This window comes from Mustela putorius, unplaced genomic scaffold (assembly GCF_011764305.1).
Source record: "Mustela putorius furo isolate JIRA1106 unplaced genomic scaffold, ASM1176430v1.1 tig00003962_pilon_pilon_pilon, whole genome shotgun sequence".
NCBI lineage: Eukaryota > Metazoa > Chordata > Mammalia > Carnivora > Mustelidae > Mustela > Mustela putorius.
Genome location: NW_025422106.1, coordinates 10,591,947 through 10,611,957, shown reverse-complemented (window position 1 = coordinate 10,611,957; position 20,011 = coordinate 10,591,947). Strand labels below are relative to the sequence as shown.

The following is a 20,011-nucleotide window of genomic DNA, read 5'->3' as shown; positions in this document are numbered from 1 at the left end:
ATTGGCTGGGAAGTGTCTCTAGCATTCTATCAACCACTTGCAAGCTATCTTTCCCTTCCGGGACCTTGCAGGTGGGTGTGAATGTTGAGATAATGGCCAGAACCCTCCTATTCATGCCACAGACTGATTTCACCGTGGCTCCCCCATCCTGACAGATCTAATTCCAAAAGCCAATCACAGCTGTTCAAAAGCATTATTTGCCCACCTCCTGTTCTGCAGGATTCCGAGCTGGCAAGGGGAGACCTTTTTATTAATATTTATAATAAGCATCCAGGAACAAAGGGCCCCTTTATTTTCTGCTTTCTCCGATTGCAAAATAATTAGTTATCTACACTAAGAATGAGGCTGACTTTGCCTCCTGGAGTTTGGATGGTTTATATTGTTGGAGAAGGCGGGCACCACTCGGAGATATATGCAAAACATGTTCCATAGAGTCAGAACCCTGCCTTTCATCCAGGAGACCTCACCAGTCACAAAGGAGACCGAGGACAGGGTGTTATGTTGAGGAGGGGCACCTGGGTAGGGTTAATCAGGTGTGGCTTCCTGGCAGTCTGAGCCAATTTGAGTGGAGGGAGCAAAGACAAGGACAGAGAGAGGTAGACTGGCAGTGGCTGCCATGAGGGCCCAGGAGTGGGGACCAACAACCCCAGGTAGGGAATGAATAACAACTTGTTGGCAAAAGGAAGGAGAGTCACAGAAAATGAAGGTGGAGCCCTGTGAGGGAACGCCCTCTCGTGTCAGCCCTGCTCCTTGTTCCAGGTCATGAAGCCAACCCCAGCCCCAGGACTTAGGGAGGTGTCCAGCTCTGTTCTGTGGGACTGTTGCCAGGCTGATCTTCCTTAGCTGGTTTCATCCTTACCAAGCTCCACTGCCGTGAGGCATATGAACCTTTCCCACCACCATGACCATAGGGATTGAGTTTTCAAGGTCCCCGAGAATCCAGCCTGCCTTGACCTCATCAAGCCTCTACCCCCACTGCCCACCAGACAGCCTCCCACTGTCGCCCCAGCACGGGATGCTCATCCCCTGCCAACCTTTCACCCAAGTCCTCTCGCCTACAATGCCCTCTCATCTCCCACAGCAAATCCCGCAGGGCCCATCTGTGTCCAGTCTCCCGTCTGAGCCTCCCTGGCTGCTGCGTGCTCTCTGTGATCAGTGGCCGTGCATACCTATTGAAGACCAGCTCTTCTATCAGTTGTGTGCTGTGTCCTCCCTCAAAAGACTGGGAGCTTGTGGAAGGCAAGGACTATGCCCTGAAATTCTGTGCCCTGAAATTCCCCGACCCCAGCACAGTGCTGAGCCCAGAGTTCATCAGCTAATGGGTAAGAGCTAAAGGCGTGAAGCCACTCTTCCTAGGCAGTGACAGGCAAACATTTATGGCGCGTCTACTCTGCATACTCTGTCACTTGTCCTCCTGCTTTCAGTCCCATCTCCCTTGTCCACCCTGCTGTCAAGACTTGGCTAACATACAAATCTGAGGTCACTTCCCAGGTTCAGGCCTCTCTCAGGCTCCTAGCTGGCTGCGTGAAAGCAGCAGCTTCACCTGCGACCGCCCCCTACCCTGGGCCCCCTCTCCTGCCCCCAGTGCATTTTACTCTCTCGCTGCTGCGAACTGTTTGCAGGGCTTCAGAGTCACTCCTCTGTTTTGGGTTCTGGGGGCTTTGCACATGCCTTTCCCTCTGGTTCTTGGGGGAACTCCTATTTGTCCTTGAAAAGTGGAAAGAGTCACTCCCCTGTGAAACCTTCCCTGACTTTCCAGACAAAGCCAACTACATCCACCTCTGTGCCCTTCTGTGACTGGATGTTTGCTATCATATCAGAAGTACCCGTTAGCCTCCACGCTAGGCTGGGAGACACTTGAGGGCAGGGACTGTGCTCTGGATTCATCTAGGAGCTTCATCTAGGAGCTGTGGTAGGCTTCGTGCTTGCCCACCCAGCAGCATTCTCCCTTCCCCTCTTTTATCTGCACCCAGACTATCCTTCGGAAATCCATCCTTCTCCTGCTAGTCGGCTCAGAGAGGGCTGAGCCTTAGCCAAGCAGCACAAAGTTCGGGACTTCTGCTAGAATTCAGGACCATCTGATGACCCCCTCTTCCTCTAGGCAGGTTGGCATGAAGCAGGAGACTGTTGTGACCATTTTGCTACTGTAGGAAAGCCAACATCAAGACAATATGGAAGCAAAGAGGAGGACAAAGCCAAGGGAACCGCAGAGAAAGAGCCCAGTAGTCTGATACATGAAACCGGCTCTTCCACAGAGCTCCCGGGATATTGGCCAGTAAGTCCCCCATGACATTCAACCATGCTGAGTTGGGTTTTCTGATCCAGCCCAAAGCACCCTGACTCAAGCCTAGCACAGTGCCTGCCACAAGTACTAATTAACTACTGTTGTTATCCACTTACTACATATCTGCTGAACTAAATTCCGTGGTAGATGCGCCCTGGGCCCAGTTCTGAAATCTACATCTGAGAGACGGGCCGTGAGATCTAGGGGCCTGAGTCCTTGGCTGACACAGCGTGGGCCCTCAGGCTCCTGGGCTCTTCCAGCACACCCCACATGTCGGGGGCATCTGGGTAGCAGGTGACCTCTTCACGAACAAACACGGTTTCTCTGCAGAGCTATTAAAGGAGGCCAGAGACCTGGGTTCAAGGTCAGGGTTCTTCATCCTTGACCAAAGCCTTGCTCCCTGCATAACCAGCTGGGAGACTTTGGGTAAGTCATGCAACCATTCTGCAGGTCTGCTTTCTCTTCAAAACCAAACACCAGGCCAAAAACCTCTGCCTTCCTGCCTGTCTCCTGGGCTAGCTGGGGTCAGAGACGTGGTCAGCTCACCTCTGCAGAAACGTAAGGGGTCACGACACACCGAGGCCCATGCTCCTTTGGTGACTCTCACCACCACGTGGGTTCACTAGCTTTTGGGGCTCCCCGCAACCCCAAGTGGCCCGACCCAGCCCAGGGTGCCAGGAGGGGCTCCCTGTGCTCTTATGGGGTGGTGTGTCCAAGGACAGCACCACACTTTCCACCTTCCTCTAGATGGCAGGGCCTGGGATCCTGAGCCAGCGTGAGAGGGCCAAGCTCAGCAGGAGGTGGTGTCTCCTCCAAAAAGAATCCCATGGATTTAAAAGACCCTTAACATCCCCCCACTCCGTTCACTTTAGGATTAACTTCTACTGAGGTTTGGGCTTCAAGGCCAGTCGCTAATTGCACTAGAGCTGATTTATCAAGTGCACTGTGTTTCTATTACAAAATTATTGATCCCAGCCAATGTATTTTATCCTCAACAGGGTTGGTCCAAAAGCCCTTGGAAAATGAATGAAGCAGAGGTCAGGCACGGGCAGCTCCACACATTATTATAAATTCACTGGGTCTACTGAAATCCAAGGCAGGTTTCTTGGTGGCAAAAGACCCAGCCCTCTCAGAAATGAAGATCAGAGTGACAAACTGAGAAACGAGCTGCCCAACCCCAGGACACGAGGCGGCGGACCAAGAGGCAAGCCTGGCCGGCTGCGGCAGCTGCTTGTAAGGGGTCAGGAATCTGCCCTCCCTCTGGGCTGCTGTGCTGGCTCTGTGCCGCAGCCACAGATGGGGGCTCTTTCCCAGCGAGATGCGTCCCCATGACCCTACCCCCAGTTGGGCTGTCCTGGGGCCGCCATCCCCCGAGAACGCTTGCTGCCAGCACAAAGAGGAGACGATTGCCCTACAGCTCCCCTTCCTGCACATCGGAGCCTGCTGACGGAGATGCAGAAAAGCCAGCTTCAGAAAGGGAGGCAACCCGTGGATCCATTTTCCTTTTTACGCAAAGCTGGCAGTGTGAGAAGCAATGCGTCATGGGAAATAGGGATTCTCTGCAGGAGGGATCCGGATTCTCAGACCACTGGAGGCAAGACATGTTGTCTGCCTTTATATTCCTCGGCACCTGGCACAGAGCAGACCTTCAACGCCTGCTTGTTGAAAACAACATCCAGGAACCCTAAACCGTATGCCACAAAGGATGCTAATAATTCCCGGATCCCTCCGGCAGCTGGAGGAGTGTGGGCGGGACACTGTTGTTCATGTCCCTCGGACCCCAGCACCTGTAAGGTGAAGGGTGTCACGGGGAACATGGAAAACACCAAGAGGGGAGGCGTGGGATGGGCAGGCCTGCTTCGTGCACACCTGCACCCACCCCCCTTTATGGTTCAAGTTCAACTGTTTCCTTTCTCTCCTGAGTTGAATTTTACTTTTGTTCGTTGTACCTACTGGAACCGAAATGGTTAGGATGTTTAGTCCCAGCGTAGCAAAGCCATTCTCTGAGCAGAGCCAGACCCCGGATTTAGGCCAATAAGGGGGATTTTCGCTCTCTCTGCCTTCTGTCCCACCGTCCTTCCTGCTCAGCAGCCTGCGTCAGTAGGCAGCTCTGGCAGCCCCGGAAGCCTTACTGCTTCCAGCCGTTTCCCTCTGCCTCCTCCCACCCGCCCCTGCAGGACGGCTCTTCCCAGATTTCCCTTCCTGGGCTTTGGGAGCCTCCTTCTGTCCAGTGGCTGACTGGCCTGCTCACTTGCAATCCTTGTTCATGCGGACGCAGCCACTGACCTCTCGCCACCATTCCACTGTCACCTCACACTCTTCTGGGAATGCCACGGACGGCTGTGACGTCCTGGGCTTCAGTCTCCCACAACAGATAACTTATCCCCTGAAGGCTCAGGTCCCATGGTGTCCTCCGGTGGCTTTAGGTCAGAGCCACCAATTAGCCTGACTAAAGAGCAGGTCCCAGGCAGCAACTACTATTTCACCAATTTGTAAAGACTGGAGCCATCTCCAAAAGCTTGGAGAGACCTCTGGTACTCTGGTATGGCTTGTCCCCACAAATGTAGGGGAGATGGCGTGTCCAGGGACATGGACTGCCCACGCCCCTGAGCCGAGGGCAGAGCTGCGGGACTGGGGAATCTTCCTGGCGAGGTGGGGGGAAACTTCAGCCTTCTCTCCAAATGTCGCGGGTTCCCCTTCCCTCTTGCCTCCCCCCACAAAGAGCTGTGCTAATAACCTCCACACTGGGAAGGTTGCCACTCTGACGCCACTTGCCCCCCTCCCACCCCCACCCCCACCCCCACCCTTGGAGGGCACACATAAAGGCTTCTCCTTCATCTTCACCAACTATAAGAACCAACGCTAACCTTCGCCAGGACCCAACGCATTCCCCGTCTGCAGACCCAGGATCGTAAGATTGGAATCCTGTTCCCTACGACGTCTCACTTCCTCTCCGCCCTGGGGACCAGACCATGCAGACAAGACCGCCATGCAGACCTGTTCCCCCCAACAGGCCGGACGTGAGCTGGCAAAGGACCCAAGGCATTGAGGGCCTTGCCGGTGGGCCTTGACAAAGAAGAGAAGACCTGCTCTGGTCAAGAGCCCTACGAGGAAGATGAGAACAGGGATGAACGGTCAGACTCCTTCCGATCCCAGTTCTGTTCACAGACAGGGTCGCCAGCGAGTTCAGTGAGGAAGGCTAGAGCTGGGGGTGGTGGCCCAGTGCTAGACTGGGGGAGCAGGGAGCGTGAGGGGAGGTGGTGGTGGCTGATGGCGAGAACATGGATCCAAGCCCTTTGGCAACATTGAAAATATGGAGCCCCCTGTCTTCCTGGTCCCCCGCGCTGTCCTGCCGGCAGCCGTGCTGGGCCGGGCTGTCAGAGACCCTGTAATATCAACTCAACAATGCATGTTCTAGGGCTACGGCTAATACCAGGACATCTACTACAGTGCATGCATTTAGTTCAGTCCCACAGAGACATACACTCTAAGAACAGGCAGGGGAGGTGTGAAATGTTTTACTGGACAACAGGTGTTTTGGATTCGTGACTAATAAAAAAAAAATTGAAAACGAAAGTGTACAAAAAAAAGACATTTCTCGAGAGTTGGATATGAGTTTGTTTCTTGAACTGTTTTCATCTGAACAAGCAAAAACATGCAAACCAGCTGGTACTAACAGGAAGCTGGACACTGAGAGAGGATTAATAGGTGTGGACAAACCTTCCCGCTGAGCGTGCTCAGAAGAGTGTTTGAGAGGAGGTGTGCAGATCCTAGTGTAAGAGAGGCGGGAAAGTATGCCTCAGAGACACTCTCTCACCGCAGCCCCAACCAAGCAAGAGAAAAGACAACAGAAACATGACTCTCGCACTCACCACCACCGTCAGGAGCTCATGTTACTAGACTGGAATAAAGCTGGCAAGTATAAAGTACAGTAAGGGGTCCTGGCTGGGGCTGGAGACGGGCTGGGGGGGGGGCGGGCAGGGGGCTCAGAAGCTCTTCGACTGATACACAGACCCACCCCATGATGTCACCCGGAAATAAAACAGCCTGAGCATCCGAACCACTCCCCTCACCTGTGTGTGTGTGTGTGTGTGTGTGTGTGTGTGTCTGGGGTCGCTGACCAAACTGGACTTAGGTTTGGGTGGGACAGGATGAGGCCATCAGAACTGAATGAGTACGATCAAAATAAACAAACGAACTCTCGACTGAGCACAAGAAAAGATGACGTTTCAGACTACCGGTGAAGGTAAAAGAAAAGTGACCACTGATAGTGAAGTCATCTAGGAGTCGGCAGGGACCTCGCCTGGCGGGGGGTCTCCTGAGCCCTGCTCACCTCAGGTCCTGCATGAATTAGGAAAAGGCGGGCAGGCTGGCCTCGAGGAGTCGGCTGAGGTGGGTGCAGAGCTCAAGGCCCCCCCTGGACCTCCTACCCTGACACCATAGCCCTGACAGATACGAGTTGCCAACCTGAGCGAAATCCGAGTTGCTCCCCCCTCCCCACGGCCCTCAGCAGGTGCTTCTACCTCAGGAAGCTCCCCTGGTACATCAAAATATGGAAGGAGAAAAAAAAAAAAACCAAAACTGTGGAGCTGGACAAAAACAAAAGGCCCTCCTTTCACAGGATGCCTGATCCCTAGACCAAGCCTGACAGCCATGCCCTGGGGAGTGGAGGCCACGCTTCCTGCAGTTTGGAGTCCCCTGCCAGGTTCGGGGGAGTACCAAGCTCAAGATCGGTACTCCACAGACTCCCTGTACCAGCTTCTTCCTATAAGACGAAGTGCCTGGGCTTGTGATGCCCTCCAACAGCCGAAGCTGCTTGCTTGGGGGGCAGAAGGAACACCCCTGTCCCCCGGGAAGGAGCTGGCACGGGAGGAGGGTGTGCAGGGTTGCAGGGGAAGGGAGAACTGGGCAGTCAGCCTTCAGCGATCACCTGCTGGCCCGGCTGATGCACAAACTCAAACCAGTCTGTGCCGTCCCTCTCACGCGTCTGCCAAAATGCCATGGAGGGGCCACCACAACAGGTAAATAACTGGCCGTCTCCCCAGGCTCGGAGTCCAGATTATGTTCTAGAGGGAGAGAGGGGGACAGTCCTTACAGGCCAAAATACGCTAAAAGAAAGACAGGCAGAGATCTTCTTTCCCCAACCTTGTAACCCTGCTCCAGGTCCAAAGACTGGGATGGGGATGAGGGGCTGAGCTACACTGTCTATACAGAGGCAGGTGTCTTCCAGCCCAGGCGGTGTTCTGACTTTGGCAGGCACCGTCTAGTTGTCGCCCTGGGGCTCACCCCAAGCCCCTGACCCCCAGGCAGTACTGCCGGGTGCCCTGTGGCCTCCTGGCCAAGCCTGCACCCTTGGGGCCAGGCACCTCGGAGTTGAGGATTTACTTCTTGCACTAACCTAGGCTGGTGTGGGGCAGGTGGTCTGGGAGCACGCTCCTGAATAGAATTCACTAACAGTGCAGCGATGAGCATGGCTGACCTCGAATGGCCCCTGGGAGACTTGGCTCCCGATGGAAATGGCTACAAATAAAACACCACTGATCCTGGAAAAAAAAGTGTGGTTGGAGATGGCTCTGGAGTTTGGGGTTAGGAGTTGGGGAGAAATGGGTGGGACTCCCGCCTGGCTCTGGGGGGGTCCGTGAGAGGGTGGGGGTGGCGGAGGGGGGGCACGGGCCACAGGGAGACCGCTCTCAGACTTGCGAAGAACCCCATGCTGCCCTTTAAACTTGCCATGAAGTCAAGGAGAATGGGGGTGGGGAGAGAGGCAGGGTTAATTTCGGGTTAAAGTTTAGTTTCATAATCCAAGTTATAATAAGAAAGAAACTGAACGGAGAAAACAACCAACAACACTCAAAAATCTCGAGTTTTCTTTTTGTTGTCCCCCCCCACCAGGCACAGGTAGGACAGAGGCTTGTTTGTAACGATACCAAAAAGCACTCAAGTTAAAAAAACCAAACAGAACAGGGAGACACCAGGCAGCGGCGCGCCTGCCCCCAGGGCAGGGGCACCAGGGGACACTGGCCAGCGGGCAGGTGGGGGCCGCTGGAGGCTGAGCGGGTGCCCAGCTCTCTGGCTAATTGGCCTTCAGCAGCCCCCAGAGAGCTCCTGGCCCCTCCAAACAAATCCCCAGTGGGTGATTCCGGGGAGTGGCTCCTTTGTAGCTCGAGGCAGTGCCAGTTTGCATGGAACGGATTTTTACTGATGTTTCTAAAGGGCCTCACTGTGCCAGTCTCTTACCACTGAGGGTTTGGGTTTTGGCATTTACCCTCTGGGCTTTGAATGCCCCATTTCCTGGTACCCCACCAGCGCCTCCCTTCCCCCACCCTCCTCACCGCCCTATCCCTAACTGCTCCCTGGGGTGCTCTGCTGCCCTGTCCCCGGGGCATGGTGGGGAGAGTCTTGGAGGAGCAGGGGCCCCTCTGCCGCTGGGGCGCGGATTCCAGGCGGCCTCCCGGGGAGCCCGGCACACGACGGCAGCCCAGCTTGCTTAGAAAGGCGGGGAGCATCTGGGGGAGAGGGACAGAGGCGCTCTGGGGCCCGCGTCGTGGACATACCAGCTCCAGCCGGACCCACAGGGCTGCTGGGAAAACGCTCCCACCTCACTTGAAGGGCTCTAGAGCTCCTAAGAGGCTGGGTTTAGAGACCAAAGGACCAGGGCAGTTTTGTGGGAGAGGAAAAACCCCAGTTCCCTTGGCAGGTGGAGTCCAGGAACTCTCCGGTCTCTGCTCTGAGGAGAGCCTGGGAGGCAACAGGGGCTTCAAGAAATCACTCCCTTTCACAGAGGTCAGGACTGGCCCTACTTCTGGCCTCCGGGGACCAGGGTCTGAGCTGAATCAGCAAGGCCACCTGCCAGGTGCAGCAGGGGCCTGGAGGCCAGAAGCCTCCCTTGCACAACCCAGATCTCTGGCTAGGTCAGAGGCCCAACGAAGGGAGCCTCATGAAGCAGTGAAAGCCAACGAGGGAAATGCCGCGGGTGCCCTGAAGCCGGCTGTGGGGTGAGGGGGCCGTCCAAAGTCAAAACCAAGGTCACTGCTCTGTTTTCGAGGAGAGAGTAAGACTCTACCTTTGGTTTGCAGTCCTGCGACTGATCCGCACTGGGAGCTGCCCTGGGGTGGCAAGGGCCTCGCCCGCGCCCCCCTGTCCCCACCCTCTGGGCTGTGGTGACAGTAGTGGACAGACGCAGCCACACAGATCCAACAGGGCCTTTACCTTCCCCCGCACACTGGGGCATGCCTGGGAGCGCCTGCCCCGCACACCTCCCTACCTGATCCTCTTGCAGCCGCCACCGCCGCCGCCGCCACTGGTCCGTAAGCCGCTGCTGGGAAGCCTGGCAGGGAGAGAGGAGCTAGAGTGAGGGTCAGAACCTGGAAGGGGCCCCCCGGCACAGCCCGGGCTCACAGGCTGTGCTCCACCCCCTCCTCCAAAGGCTAGGAGCCAGAAGGGATCTCCTCAGGGCAGCCTTTAGGAGGGACCCAGGTCAGCAGCTCTCAGACTTCTGGAAGGCATAGCCCCTTCAGGTGTGTTTGATTCCTACACAAAGGTCACCACAGAAACTACTTCTAGAAGGCACACCGAAATAATCTAAGAGGATGAGGAGGATCCTCTCTTGGGAGCAGGGCAGGGTCCCTGCTGTCCTTGCCATGATGGAGGGGGTCCCCCAGGGTGTGTCCATGGCAGCGCCAAGCATGGCCCAGGAACCACCCCCCACCCCGGCCCGGACCAGGTGGCCCTGAGCCTCTTGGGCAGCACAGGCACCTGGGCCAGGAGGTGGCTGAACTCCAGCTGCTCTCCTGAGGCTCTGCTGGTCCGGACTCTGGAAAGCCTGTACTAGCATTATCTCAGCCCCAGGCCGGAAGGTGAGGTGTGCTGGGAGGCCCGGCTGCCTGCCCGAGTACACGGGAAGGCAGCTGGGGGAGGGAGTGGGTTAGCCACAGGACCAATGTGGAGTGAGCCCTGTGGCTTTTGTCTCTCCATTTCAACCTCCTGAGGCACATGATGGGGATTTCAATCGGTCTCTTGTCTGAGTTCCACCTCCTGATCAAGCTGGCAGTGAAGGGTGTCCTAGGGGTCTCCATCAAGTGTCTGCCTAGCTAAGAACACCCGGAGCAGCAAGGCTGTCCCAGAAATGGGACTGAAGGTTGGAAGGGAGAAAGTGACCCAGCGTGGCTGCAGAATGTCCAGGGGAAGGAAGAGGAGGGCTAGTCCTCTCCCGTGGGCTTCTCTTGGCCACCAGCATCACACATGCACAGTCACACGTGGGGACGCACACAGACACACTCACGCGCACACGGAGCAATCGCCATCTGCCATCCAGGCAGACTTTTCGGGGCCTGATTTCAAGCCCCACTTCCAAAGGCTGTGGTTTTACACGATGGGCCAGAAGCCAGCAGCGAACAACGGGCAGCCAAGACAGCTGCTGGGCTTCAGCCTTTGGGCCTTCCAAATACGGACCTGCTACAGGACACAGTGGGGGAGCACATGCACCATGGGGGGCAGGGAGCAGGGTAGGAGTAGGGACAAAAGGACAGAAAGAGAGCCATCCCCCAAACACAGCAGAAACTAGAAGCCCACTAAACTCTAAGACTATTATCCTAGCTACACGGAACTACTGGGGAGGAAAAAAAGTTCAAAAGGGAACAGCTACTCTAAAAAGGTCAGGCTAAGCTACTTAAAATGTCAATGAAAAAAGACATACTTGCATTTAAATATGGTAATAGGGCTGTTGAAGGGGGAAAAAGAGAGATCCAGGTGAAATAAGGGTACAAGGTCATCCCTGGTTGCTGGAACGGGTCTCCCAGCTCCCATGAAGGCCCCACACGTGCCAGGAGGCCACTCCCTCCCCCATGGGGGCTACCACGGCCCCCTGCCACCTGAGACCCACGAAGGCACTCCCCCACCAAGTCCTTTCCCCTTTCTTTCAAGCAGGGTCTAGGTTTCTGGAAATGTGGGTGATAGAAGAAAGTGCTGAAGGAAAATAAGGAAGAACTGGAGTTATTTCTCCCTGTCCCAACCTCCGCACACTAGGCAACCCCCCTCCCCCGCTGCAGGCACACGCAGCAGCGCTCAGGGGACCCCGAAGGAGAAGGAAGTGGGCTGGGAGAGAAGGAAGGTCAACTTATTCTTTTGCACTCCTCACCGGTTTCCTTGGAAGCCTGAAAAGATGTCCACGGCCGGGGGTGGGCGGGGGGGGGGGAGTGGGGGGGGCAGAACTAGAGGGAGGCGAGTTTAGTCAATAAAAAAGACATTTAACAAAAGGGCTATTTTCTGGAGTCAAGCGCATTTTTGACCAGAAAAAAAAAGAGTCTGAGAGAAAGAGGAAAAAAAAAAAAAAAAACTTATCCAAGAAAGGAAATCCATTATCCTTAATCTCAGATAAAGGTTTCTGCTGGAGACTGAGCATCAGACACTGCTAAGGGCTAGAATTTCATCTCAACCATCAAACAGGGCTGAGCGGACTGACAGGTGTGAGAAGAGGGCCAGGGAGGAGAGCGCAGTCTGCCCCCCCCCACCGGAGACCCCGGAGAGGGGAGCCTGCAGCCCTGGCAGTGACTGCATCTGAGACGCCAGGGTAAGGGGCCCCAGCCCAGCCTCTTCGGGACTCGGTCCCCGATCACTTCCACAGCTCCCTGCCATTCCCCCTCCCGTCCTCCGAGGCAGCTCTGCTGCACTGGTCACCCCACGCGTACTCTTCGGATGACCTAGTGGATAAGCTCAATGCTATTATCAGGGGGACCCCATGGACTCTCCTTGGTGGCTGGGCTTGCTGGGGATGGGCAGACCCAGATCCAAGAACGGTGGGGTGCGTGTGTGTGTGCACACGTGTCCATGTGTTGGGGTGACACAAGGGGCTATCAGAGGCCAAAGAAGCTTCACGACCCGGGGCCTCGAGCTGTCCTGATGGAGAACAGCCTGTCTCTAGGACAGTGAGAGGCACCTGAGGACCAGGAGGCCCCAGCCCAGGGACTGTGGTGGAGATGAGGCCCCTGGACTAGACCCAGACCTGGAAGAGCTGCGCGTGCAGGGAGGAGAAGCCTTCCAGACTTGCCTCGTGGTCCTGATTTCAGCTTTTCTCCCCAGGCCCCAAGGAGCCAGGGGTCATCTATGGTGGCCTAGCTGTCTGGGAAACCTCTCATTTTACTTCTGAAGGGAGAGGCGGTCTGGGCTGCGGAGGAGAGAACTGTCCCGGCCAGGGGTACCCAGGAGAAGACCTTGGGGGAATTAGGCAGAAGGGCTGACAGGGCTCAGGAGGCAGAACCCCTGGCCCCGGAGTGCCCGTGGCTGCCCCAGCACCCTGCTCACTGCCCAGAATAGATGACCATCTCCTCTCTGCTGCCAGGAATGTGGGCAGAGGCTTCCTGCTTCATATAGTCTCCCTGCTGCCCTGGCCTCACTGCGTAACCTGGGCACGGCGCTTCCGTTCTCTGGGCCCTGAGTAACCAGCTCGTGCGGCCGGAGAACCACTGTTGTCCCCTCACCTCTGAGCCTGCATGAACCCATCTTCCTGATGCCAAGGTCTCTGGCCCTGGAAAGCGGTGCCTCTGGGCTTTGTAACTCATCTAAATATAAGTTGTCACCATCCCATTGACCGTGAATGAGACACTTTCCTGGACTTCTCCAAGCTGGGAGAAACTGGACAGCAAATTAGAAGTCAAAGGCACTTCAGATTTTTTTTGAGAATTCTAAGGCACCACACCTCCTTTGGATGCTTCCTGGGAAGCACTGGTTCCTGCCTCCCCGAAGCAGGTGTTTTGATGTGCAAATCTTCTCTTGCTGGCTGACAAATTCTTCTAGGGCAGGGCCTGAGCCCCCTGTCCCACTTAAGACCTAGTGCAGAGTCTGCCCCAAAGAAGGTTCTGGTGGAGCACCAGCTGCTGAGGCTCAGGACAACCCAGGGAGGGTGCCTGAGAGCCGGCGCAGGAAGTCACTGCTGCATGGTGGCTTCACTGTGCGTGGAGCTGCCTCTCCTCCCGCAATCCTCCAACCCCAGGGGGACAAGCTCAAATGCACGGAGCATAATGAATCAGACCTGGGGGGTGGTGGGCTGCTCCCTGATCCCCGGGGAGCCTTGACAAATCCTGAGACCTGGCTCCCCAGAGAATCAGACTTAGCTGCTCTGGGCTGCAGCCCACATGCACAGTGGGACCTTTCCCTGCTTTCCGGGTGATCCCAGGGCACGGCCAAGGGCTCCCACCTTTGGTGTAAAGGCTTTCAATAATTTTAAGACATTCAATGGCACCGCACATCTGCCCAAGTCCGTCACCCTGCTTCCTTGTGGAAAGGAAGGCCCTCCCGGAGATTCAGCAGTGATTCTCCTGGGGACCATGTCTCTTTTGAGACCCTCGGCGGGGCCTCCGCACAGAGCAGGGCTCCAGCCTGGCTGGGGGGAGCTTTCACAACATATTAAGAACCAGGGAAGGCCCCCATCGCTAGCTTTTAAAGGCCTTCCAGATGCTTCTGACGCACTGTGGAGGCAGAGAACCCTGACTTAGGGAAGGCTGAGCTGGCAGTCCACACTGAAACGGTGTTCCTTTCCTGCCGGCTGCGGGGTGTCAGCTTGGGGACCTCTTTCCCTATATCCTCCTCCCTGCACGGCATGAAAAGATGCCTGGGAGCAGGCTGCCAGGGAGACGGCTCCGGCACAGTCACTACTTATTTCTGTGACCTTGGAAAAGTCCACGGGCCTCTGTGCCTCTCGCAGAAAGAGGAGATGAGAGAATTTGGAGCTTCCTGGGGGTTCCAACAGGCTGGGACTTTGAGGGAGTCTTTATAACGGTCTCTTGTAATGTGTGTTCCCATCCCGAAGGCTCCATTAGGAAGGCAATTTTTCCTCTGCTGCGTTTGCCCAGACCACTCTCTGTCCCCTTCCCCAGCACATCCGGCATCTCCCCCACCAACACTTTCTTCAGATGATTCCGACATTCTTGGCTAAACCCACTGTTGCCTCACTGAATCCAAACACTCCAAAAGACGCCACCCCGAGAAGAAAAGGTCACCCAGAACGTAGGAAACAACACCGTGGAAGACTAGAAAACGCTCCCATCTGTCATCTGACTGGCCCAGGGCCCTGCCCACCTCCTGGGCAGACCTGCCTGGTGTGCCCCAGGGCTGGTTCTTTGAAAGGAAATCCATACCTTTGTGCAGAGAGAGCAGCGGCTGCTGGGGGTGTGAGCGGAAAAGGGATGGATGGTGCATTTCTGGAGTAGGAGGACCTAGGGGGTCTAGAGAGGGCCTGAAGAGGTGGGACAACTGATTACCGAAGGGACCTGGCTTTGATCGAGCTGTAAAGTTCTGCTCTGAAGAATGCTAATAGGTGTCCATTAGGAAAAAAACAAAACCCAAGTTCCTGGCATTCAAAATAGGAATCTGATTTCCACCCACCATTTTAGGAGCAAGACCGACATTCCCTAAGGACACCAATCGTGCCATTCTCATGGGGATCCCCTCTCCACTGCCTTCCCCACCCCCAGGAGAGGGCTAGGGCTCCTGCTGGGGCTGAGGTGCTGGAGAGAGTGTGGGGCAGAAGGGGGAGGGACCAACAAGAAGGCCAGGCCTCCCTGCCTGAGCACAGGCAGGGGGAAGGGCGTGCAGCTCAGGCCTGGTCCTGGGTCTTCCCAGTTGCCCAAAGGAAGCGAGAGGCTCCATGTGTTGCCTGAGAGAGTGAGAGAGAGCGAGAGAGCCCTAAGGGTGTTGGCACCTAGAGCAGAGGGATGGCACAACACTCCTCCCAAACAACTTTTAATGCAGTTGCTGTTTAGCTTCATCTTCTCCGCAGATGTCGTAACGGGGATAAAGGGAAAGTACGCTGCACATCAAACCTTCGAGAGGTTTTACAGTCTGGTAGTCAGAGAGCCTTGGTTTGGATGAAAGGGTTTGTGGAAGCATGACCAAGTCAGGAGCATCCTTTGGAAATGACAAGAAGCTTCCCAGGAGAGGCAAGCGCAGCCCCTGGGTGCCTGCCAGCAGTGAAAGCTGTGTGTCTTCCTGATCAGAGAGTGCTCAGGGAGCACGACGCACCGCTTACCATCACTGTGCCCCCGAGTGCCAGCAGTGGGGCGAGGCCTGCCCCCCCACCCCCACATGGGGCTTTGTGGCTTCCTATCTTCCTGCTCCCGGATAACGAAACTCAGGAACCGGTCCTGGTCTCCATCCAGGCCCGGCTCCCAGCTCAGAGCGTGGGGCTGAGGGCTTCAGGAGGAGAGCTGAGAACACCCTTCAGGGCCTGATTGCTCAGGTGCTGGGGCTCTTCAAGGAAAAAGGAAGCTGAGCGCTCCACGGGGGGCTCTGGCCCAGTATCCTCCTCCCTGGGCCTTTCCAGCCCCTTACCGGTAGAGCTGGGCATGCAGCCTCTCTCTTTGACCCAGAACTTCTGCAAGGAAGCTATGTTCGAGCCTTCCCCACTTCTAGACCCCTTCTCTCTTCATAGTATTTACTGAGCACTTACTACACTCCAGGCACTGTTCTAAGCATGGTGGTCAGAGCAGTGACTGAGATTCTCATGTTTCTGCCCTCATGGAGCCCACAGTTGCTAGTCTCTGACAAGAAAGGGGGGCTCTGTCTGTGGGACCACGCTGCACACAATCAGCTCCCTGGGAAGGAAAGGAAATCAGCCAACAAGAAGCAGGGCCTTGGACCCAGGGGAGCTACGACTCACTCTGCCAGGGAGAAGGGAGGGCTCCACCATGGACCCGTCAAGTTTGGAACCAAGCCCATGTCTGCTCTAGGGTCTCCTAGCTGAGCTCCAGCCCCGTGGCTGCATCAAATGCTGCTCCAAAAGGGGGCTGGCACCAGGATCAGCTGAGGCAAGACATGTGCTCTGGCTCCGGCTGCTGGCCCCCCAAGGGTACTCCCTTCCACATCACACTCTCTCTCCAGCAAGACCTCAAGAGTGAGGATGGCCGCAGGGAGCTGGTTCCCAAACCACTTCCCGCTGCTCTGTGCACTATCTGCCCGTCTCTCTGAGACTGAGGACCAAGACCTTCAAGAGAAGGCACTCCACACCGTCGTTTCAAGGGACACAGCAGCAACTATTCTGACAGCTTCTCCTTCCATGAAAGCACGTCCTCCCCACCCCCGCTCACAAGCACCGAGGTCTCTGCTTGTGAGATGCTCACCCACCTGCCCCCAGCGGGTGTCACGACAAACCACTGGCCCGACTGTTGTCCCTTCTAGGGCTTGCTGTTTGCACGGCTCCTCACACTTTTCCTGGCTCCCCAAATTTTAGATGCTGAGTCAAAAATTCTGCTTCCTCCCCACAGAGTCTCCTGCTGGTCCCTTTAAACCTAAATGGCCTTGAGTCTCTTTGGGTCTCCTCCCCAGGCTCTGCAATGGCTCTGTCCCAGCACAGTTCCAAAGAGCACCCGGGTGGCACCCACCTCTATGGACCAGGACAGGGAACACTGAAGCCTGGAGCACCCGAGACTTCTTGTTGAAACACCCCAGGCCCCCATCCTGGCCCCGTCACTAACTCCGTGAGTAAATGAACATTTGTGACCTCAACCCCACCCCTGGCGTAAAATGTAGCCCCTCCCACCAAAAACACACATACTCTTTGTCTCCTGACATAGGTGCTTCTGTGCTGAATGGCAGACCACTGCTGTATTGGGCATCACTGGGAATGGTCAAAGAGTCTTGGGGGGCAGCCCAGGGTGGTAAGGGAGATGCGCTGGGGACACAGGGCCGCTGTTACCAAGCGGCACAGACACATCTCACAGTTTTCACAGCACGGCATACCATTCGCGTGCCAGGCTGAGTTGGAAGGGCAAATGCTGGAACCTTCTCAACACCTGTCTCCTCACCTGTACAATAGAAGAACATGGCTTTGACAATAAGAAACCTGTTACCGCAAGCCAGAGAATAAGAGCAGCTGCCATGGTGGCACTTTCCAAGGCCAAGGACCCAGAAAGTCCCCTCCAGCTGGGCCCATCCTAGAGAGGCTGGGGTCCCCTTCGTAAGCCGGCCCCACAGCCCTACAAGGAAGACGTCGCTAGTTCCATTTAACAGAGGAAGGACTCCAGGGCCAGCGTGGTTCAAGGGAACTGTACAGACAGCGATTACAGCAAGGTGGTAAAACGCCATCTCCCACACTCGGCGGGACCCAGGACAAGAGATGGAACTTCTATCCCCAGCTCCTTCTGCTCCTCTGAAAATGTGGCTCACGGCACCTCCTGGCCGGGCCGCTGTGACACTCAGTGATATGACTGCACTGGGTGCTCAGCGCAGTTATCTGGCACAGGCAAGCCATCAGTAAGTGCAGTAAGAACTTTTATTTCTATTTTTATTATTATTGCCCAAGGTAATAACAGTAGTGGAGCTGAGAACTCCCTCTGGAGACTTCCTATTCTAAAATCCTATTAATTTACATGACATTTCACATCCGAAGGGCTTTCGTAGATAACATTTATAATTTGCTTGTGAGTGATAAGGGTAGGTTTTATCTGAAGTGCAATAGCTAACTTTGTGGGGTAACGTGACCGGGGAAGGCAGGGGGCTCGCGGGGGGTCGGGGAGGGACGTGTCCCTGTGACAGTGGGACCACAGGTGTGGACGTGGATCCCGGGGCTCTGGCGCTCTCAGCTCCTCACAGCTCCTCTGGGGAGGCCCCGGATAGCGGAGCCTCTCTGGGTCCTTCCGTCTCAGTGGAAACCTGTTCTCTTCCCCCAGCAAATGCCCTGAAAGGGCAACAGCATGTCTATTCTTCTCCAGCTGTCCTGGCCCAGGTAATGGCGCAGGATCTGCCCGAGGTGGGAGGGAGGGTTACAATGGACAGAGGCAGGAATGCAAGGGAGGACGCAGGATGCTTTTGTGCCTTTAACCTGCTAGTCTCTGGGTTTGGAATACCCTTGCCTCATCAGCTGCCGGTGAAACTCTGTTTCCGACTCAAAACCCAGGTCAGGCGCCACCCCTTCCCGAGAACCTCCCAAGCAAGGTCTTTCCCCCTTCCCCCGTGCTCACTTGGCACACCAGTCACACCACACCAGTCACACCGCATAGGAACACATCTGGCCACATGTGGGATGTCCTCCAGGCACCCATCTCCTTGCTTGCTCACTTGGCATCCCTGTGCCTGGAGAGGACCCGGCCTGGGCCAGGCCCCGAAGACCCTCTCCAGCACGCTGCAGAAAACGTGCCTGTGCCCCCACCCTCAAAACTAAGGGTGCAGGAATGAGAAGGAGCGACCCCACAGGTCAGGATCTCGAAGGGGCAGGGGATCTGAGCTGGGCTGCACTCTGCGGCAAACGTCTCTGGGCGGGACCCTGCTTCCTATTTTCAGCCTGGGGAGGAGGAGGGCATGAGAGCCTCTGCCTTCTGGTATGTCCTTGGCTGTCATGGAAGGCATGACTGCCGATCCCTCAAGCCGGCCACTGCCACCTGCCTATAATTCCAGATGCGATATTTTGTGGTTATTTTGTGTTTTAAGTGGCCAGCTTTCGTGTGCTTTTGCTGATGGAAATGAAACCTGAAGGGCTTGAAGCAAGGTGATTGCATTCAAGCTGGCAGGCTGAGCGGGACTCTGTAAGCCTGGAGGTACAGGTACACTGGAAGGTGGGAGCAGAGCAAGGGGGGCAGTGCAGGGGGAGATGGGATCGGTGGGCGTGGCGCTCAGCCCCCAGGACGAGGAGGGATGAAGCCAGGCCCGCAGCCTCCCTCGTGCTGTCCCCGCCCTGTCTCTGCAGGGTCTCCTTCTCCTGGGACACAACCACACCCCCGCCCCCCACCCCCGCCTTTCCCCAAGCACTGGATCATGCCTGATCCCAGTGCCCCTCTTAGCAACCTGTGAGGAAAGGGAGTGGGGCAACAGTCAACAGCCCCACTGGACAGCTGTGGACACGGAGCCCGGAGGAGGCCCTACTCTCCCCGCAGGCTGAGGGCAAGCACTGGGTCTCTGGACTTGGCCCTAGGAGAGTACTGGGCTGCGCTCTGGGCTTTGGAGTGGGGAGCTGAGCGCTCCCTTTGGTTACATTTCCCTTTATTTATGCACAAGAGCTTTAAGAGGCGCGGAAAGCTGATCGAAAGTGAAACCCGCAATTCACGTCAATTCAGATCGCTCTGAATCATTTCCGCAAACATTTATTGAGTGCCTATTAGGCCCTGCGCTCTGCTTTCATCTGGGAATAGCGCCGTCAGCTCCTGGTTCTCCACATGAAGGGAAGGCACAACGGCGAGGCCCACGCATGCCCGCCTGGCCCAGGCACTCCCATGGCCCCTCAACAGCCCGCAGCCAGGATTCGGGGCTGGGGTGGTGGCATCTCCCCTGTTTTCTTCCAGAGCAGCAGACCCGTTTCCCTGACTGAGCTTACCTTCCACATTCAAACAGAGGAGAAGCCCAAGGGCTCACAGGGCCAGGGGGCTGGGAGGGGTTGGTCGTAGGAGGAGCAAGCTTGGGATTTAAAAATGGGCCCCTGGATCGAGTCTGTGAAGAGCATAATCCCTGCAGACCAGTGTGAGGGCTGCAGGGCTGTGTGGATCAGGGTGGGCGAGGAACAGATGTGCGGGGGCGGCGGGGGGGGGGGGGGGGTGTCTGCTGCGTCATGAGGGGCCTTCTTCACAAGGGAGTGTTCGTTTATAGAACTGAAACACCTCGCTGCGGGCACCCAGGGCACAGGGGCCCGAGGTCCCGACTGCGTACCTGAGAAGCCAACCACCTCACCTTAGTAGTTCAAGATCAGCCGAGGTGGGGGGGGCAGTGGGGGCAGGAAGAAGGGGTAGATGGAAGGGCTCCGGAGTTGTT

The 20,011-nt window shown here is 56.2% G+C and overlaps 1 protein-coding gene across 4 annotated transcripts in view; it reads right to left on the bottom strand.

Annotated features, from left to right (window-relative positions):
* Window positions 1–20,011, bottom strand: part of MSI2 (musashi RNA binding protein 2) — a 386,294-nt gene that overhangs the window by 21,519 nt on the left and 344,764 nt on the right. For all 4 annotated transcript variants that reach the window (XM_045070323.1, XM_045070322.1, XM_045070325.1 and 1 more), the window contains exon 11: window positions 9,549–9,611. In XM_045070323.1, the coding sequence (XP_044926258.1) occupies window positions 9,549–9,611 (63 nt within the window). The remainder of the gene's footprint in view (window positions 1–9,548; window positions 9,612–20,011) is intronic.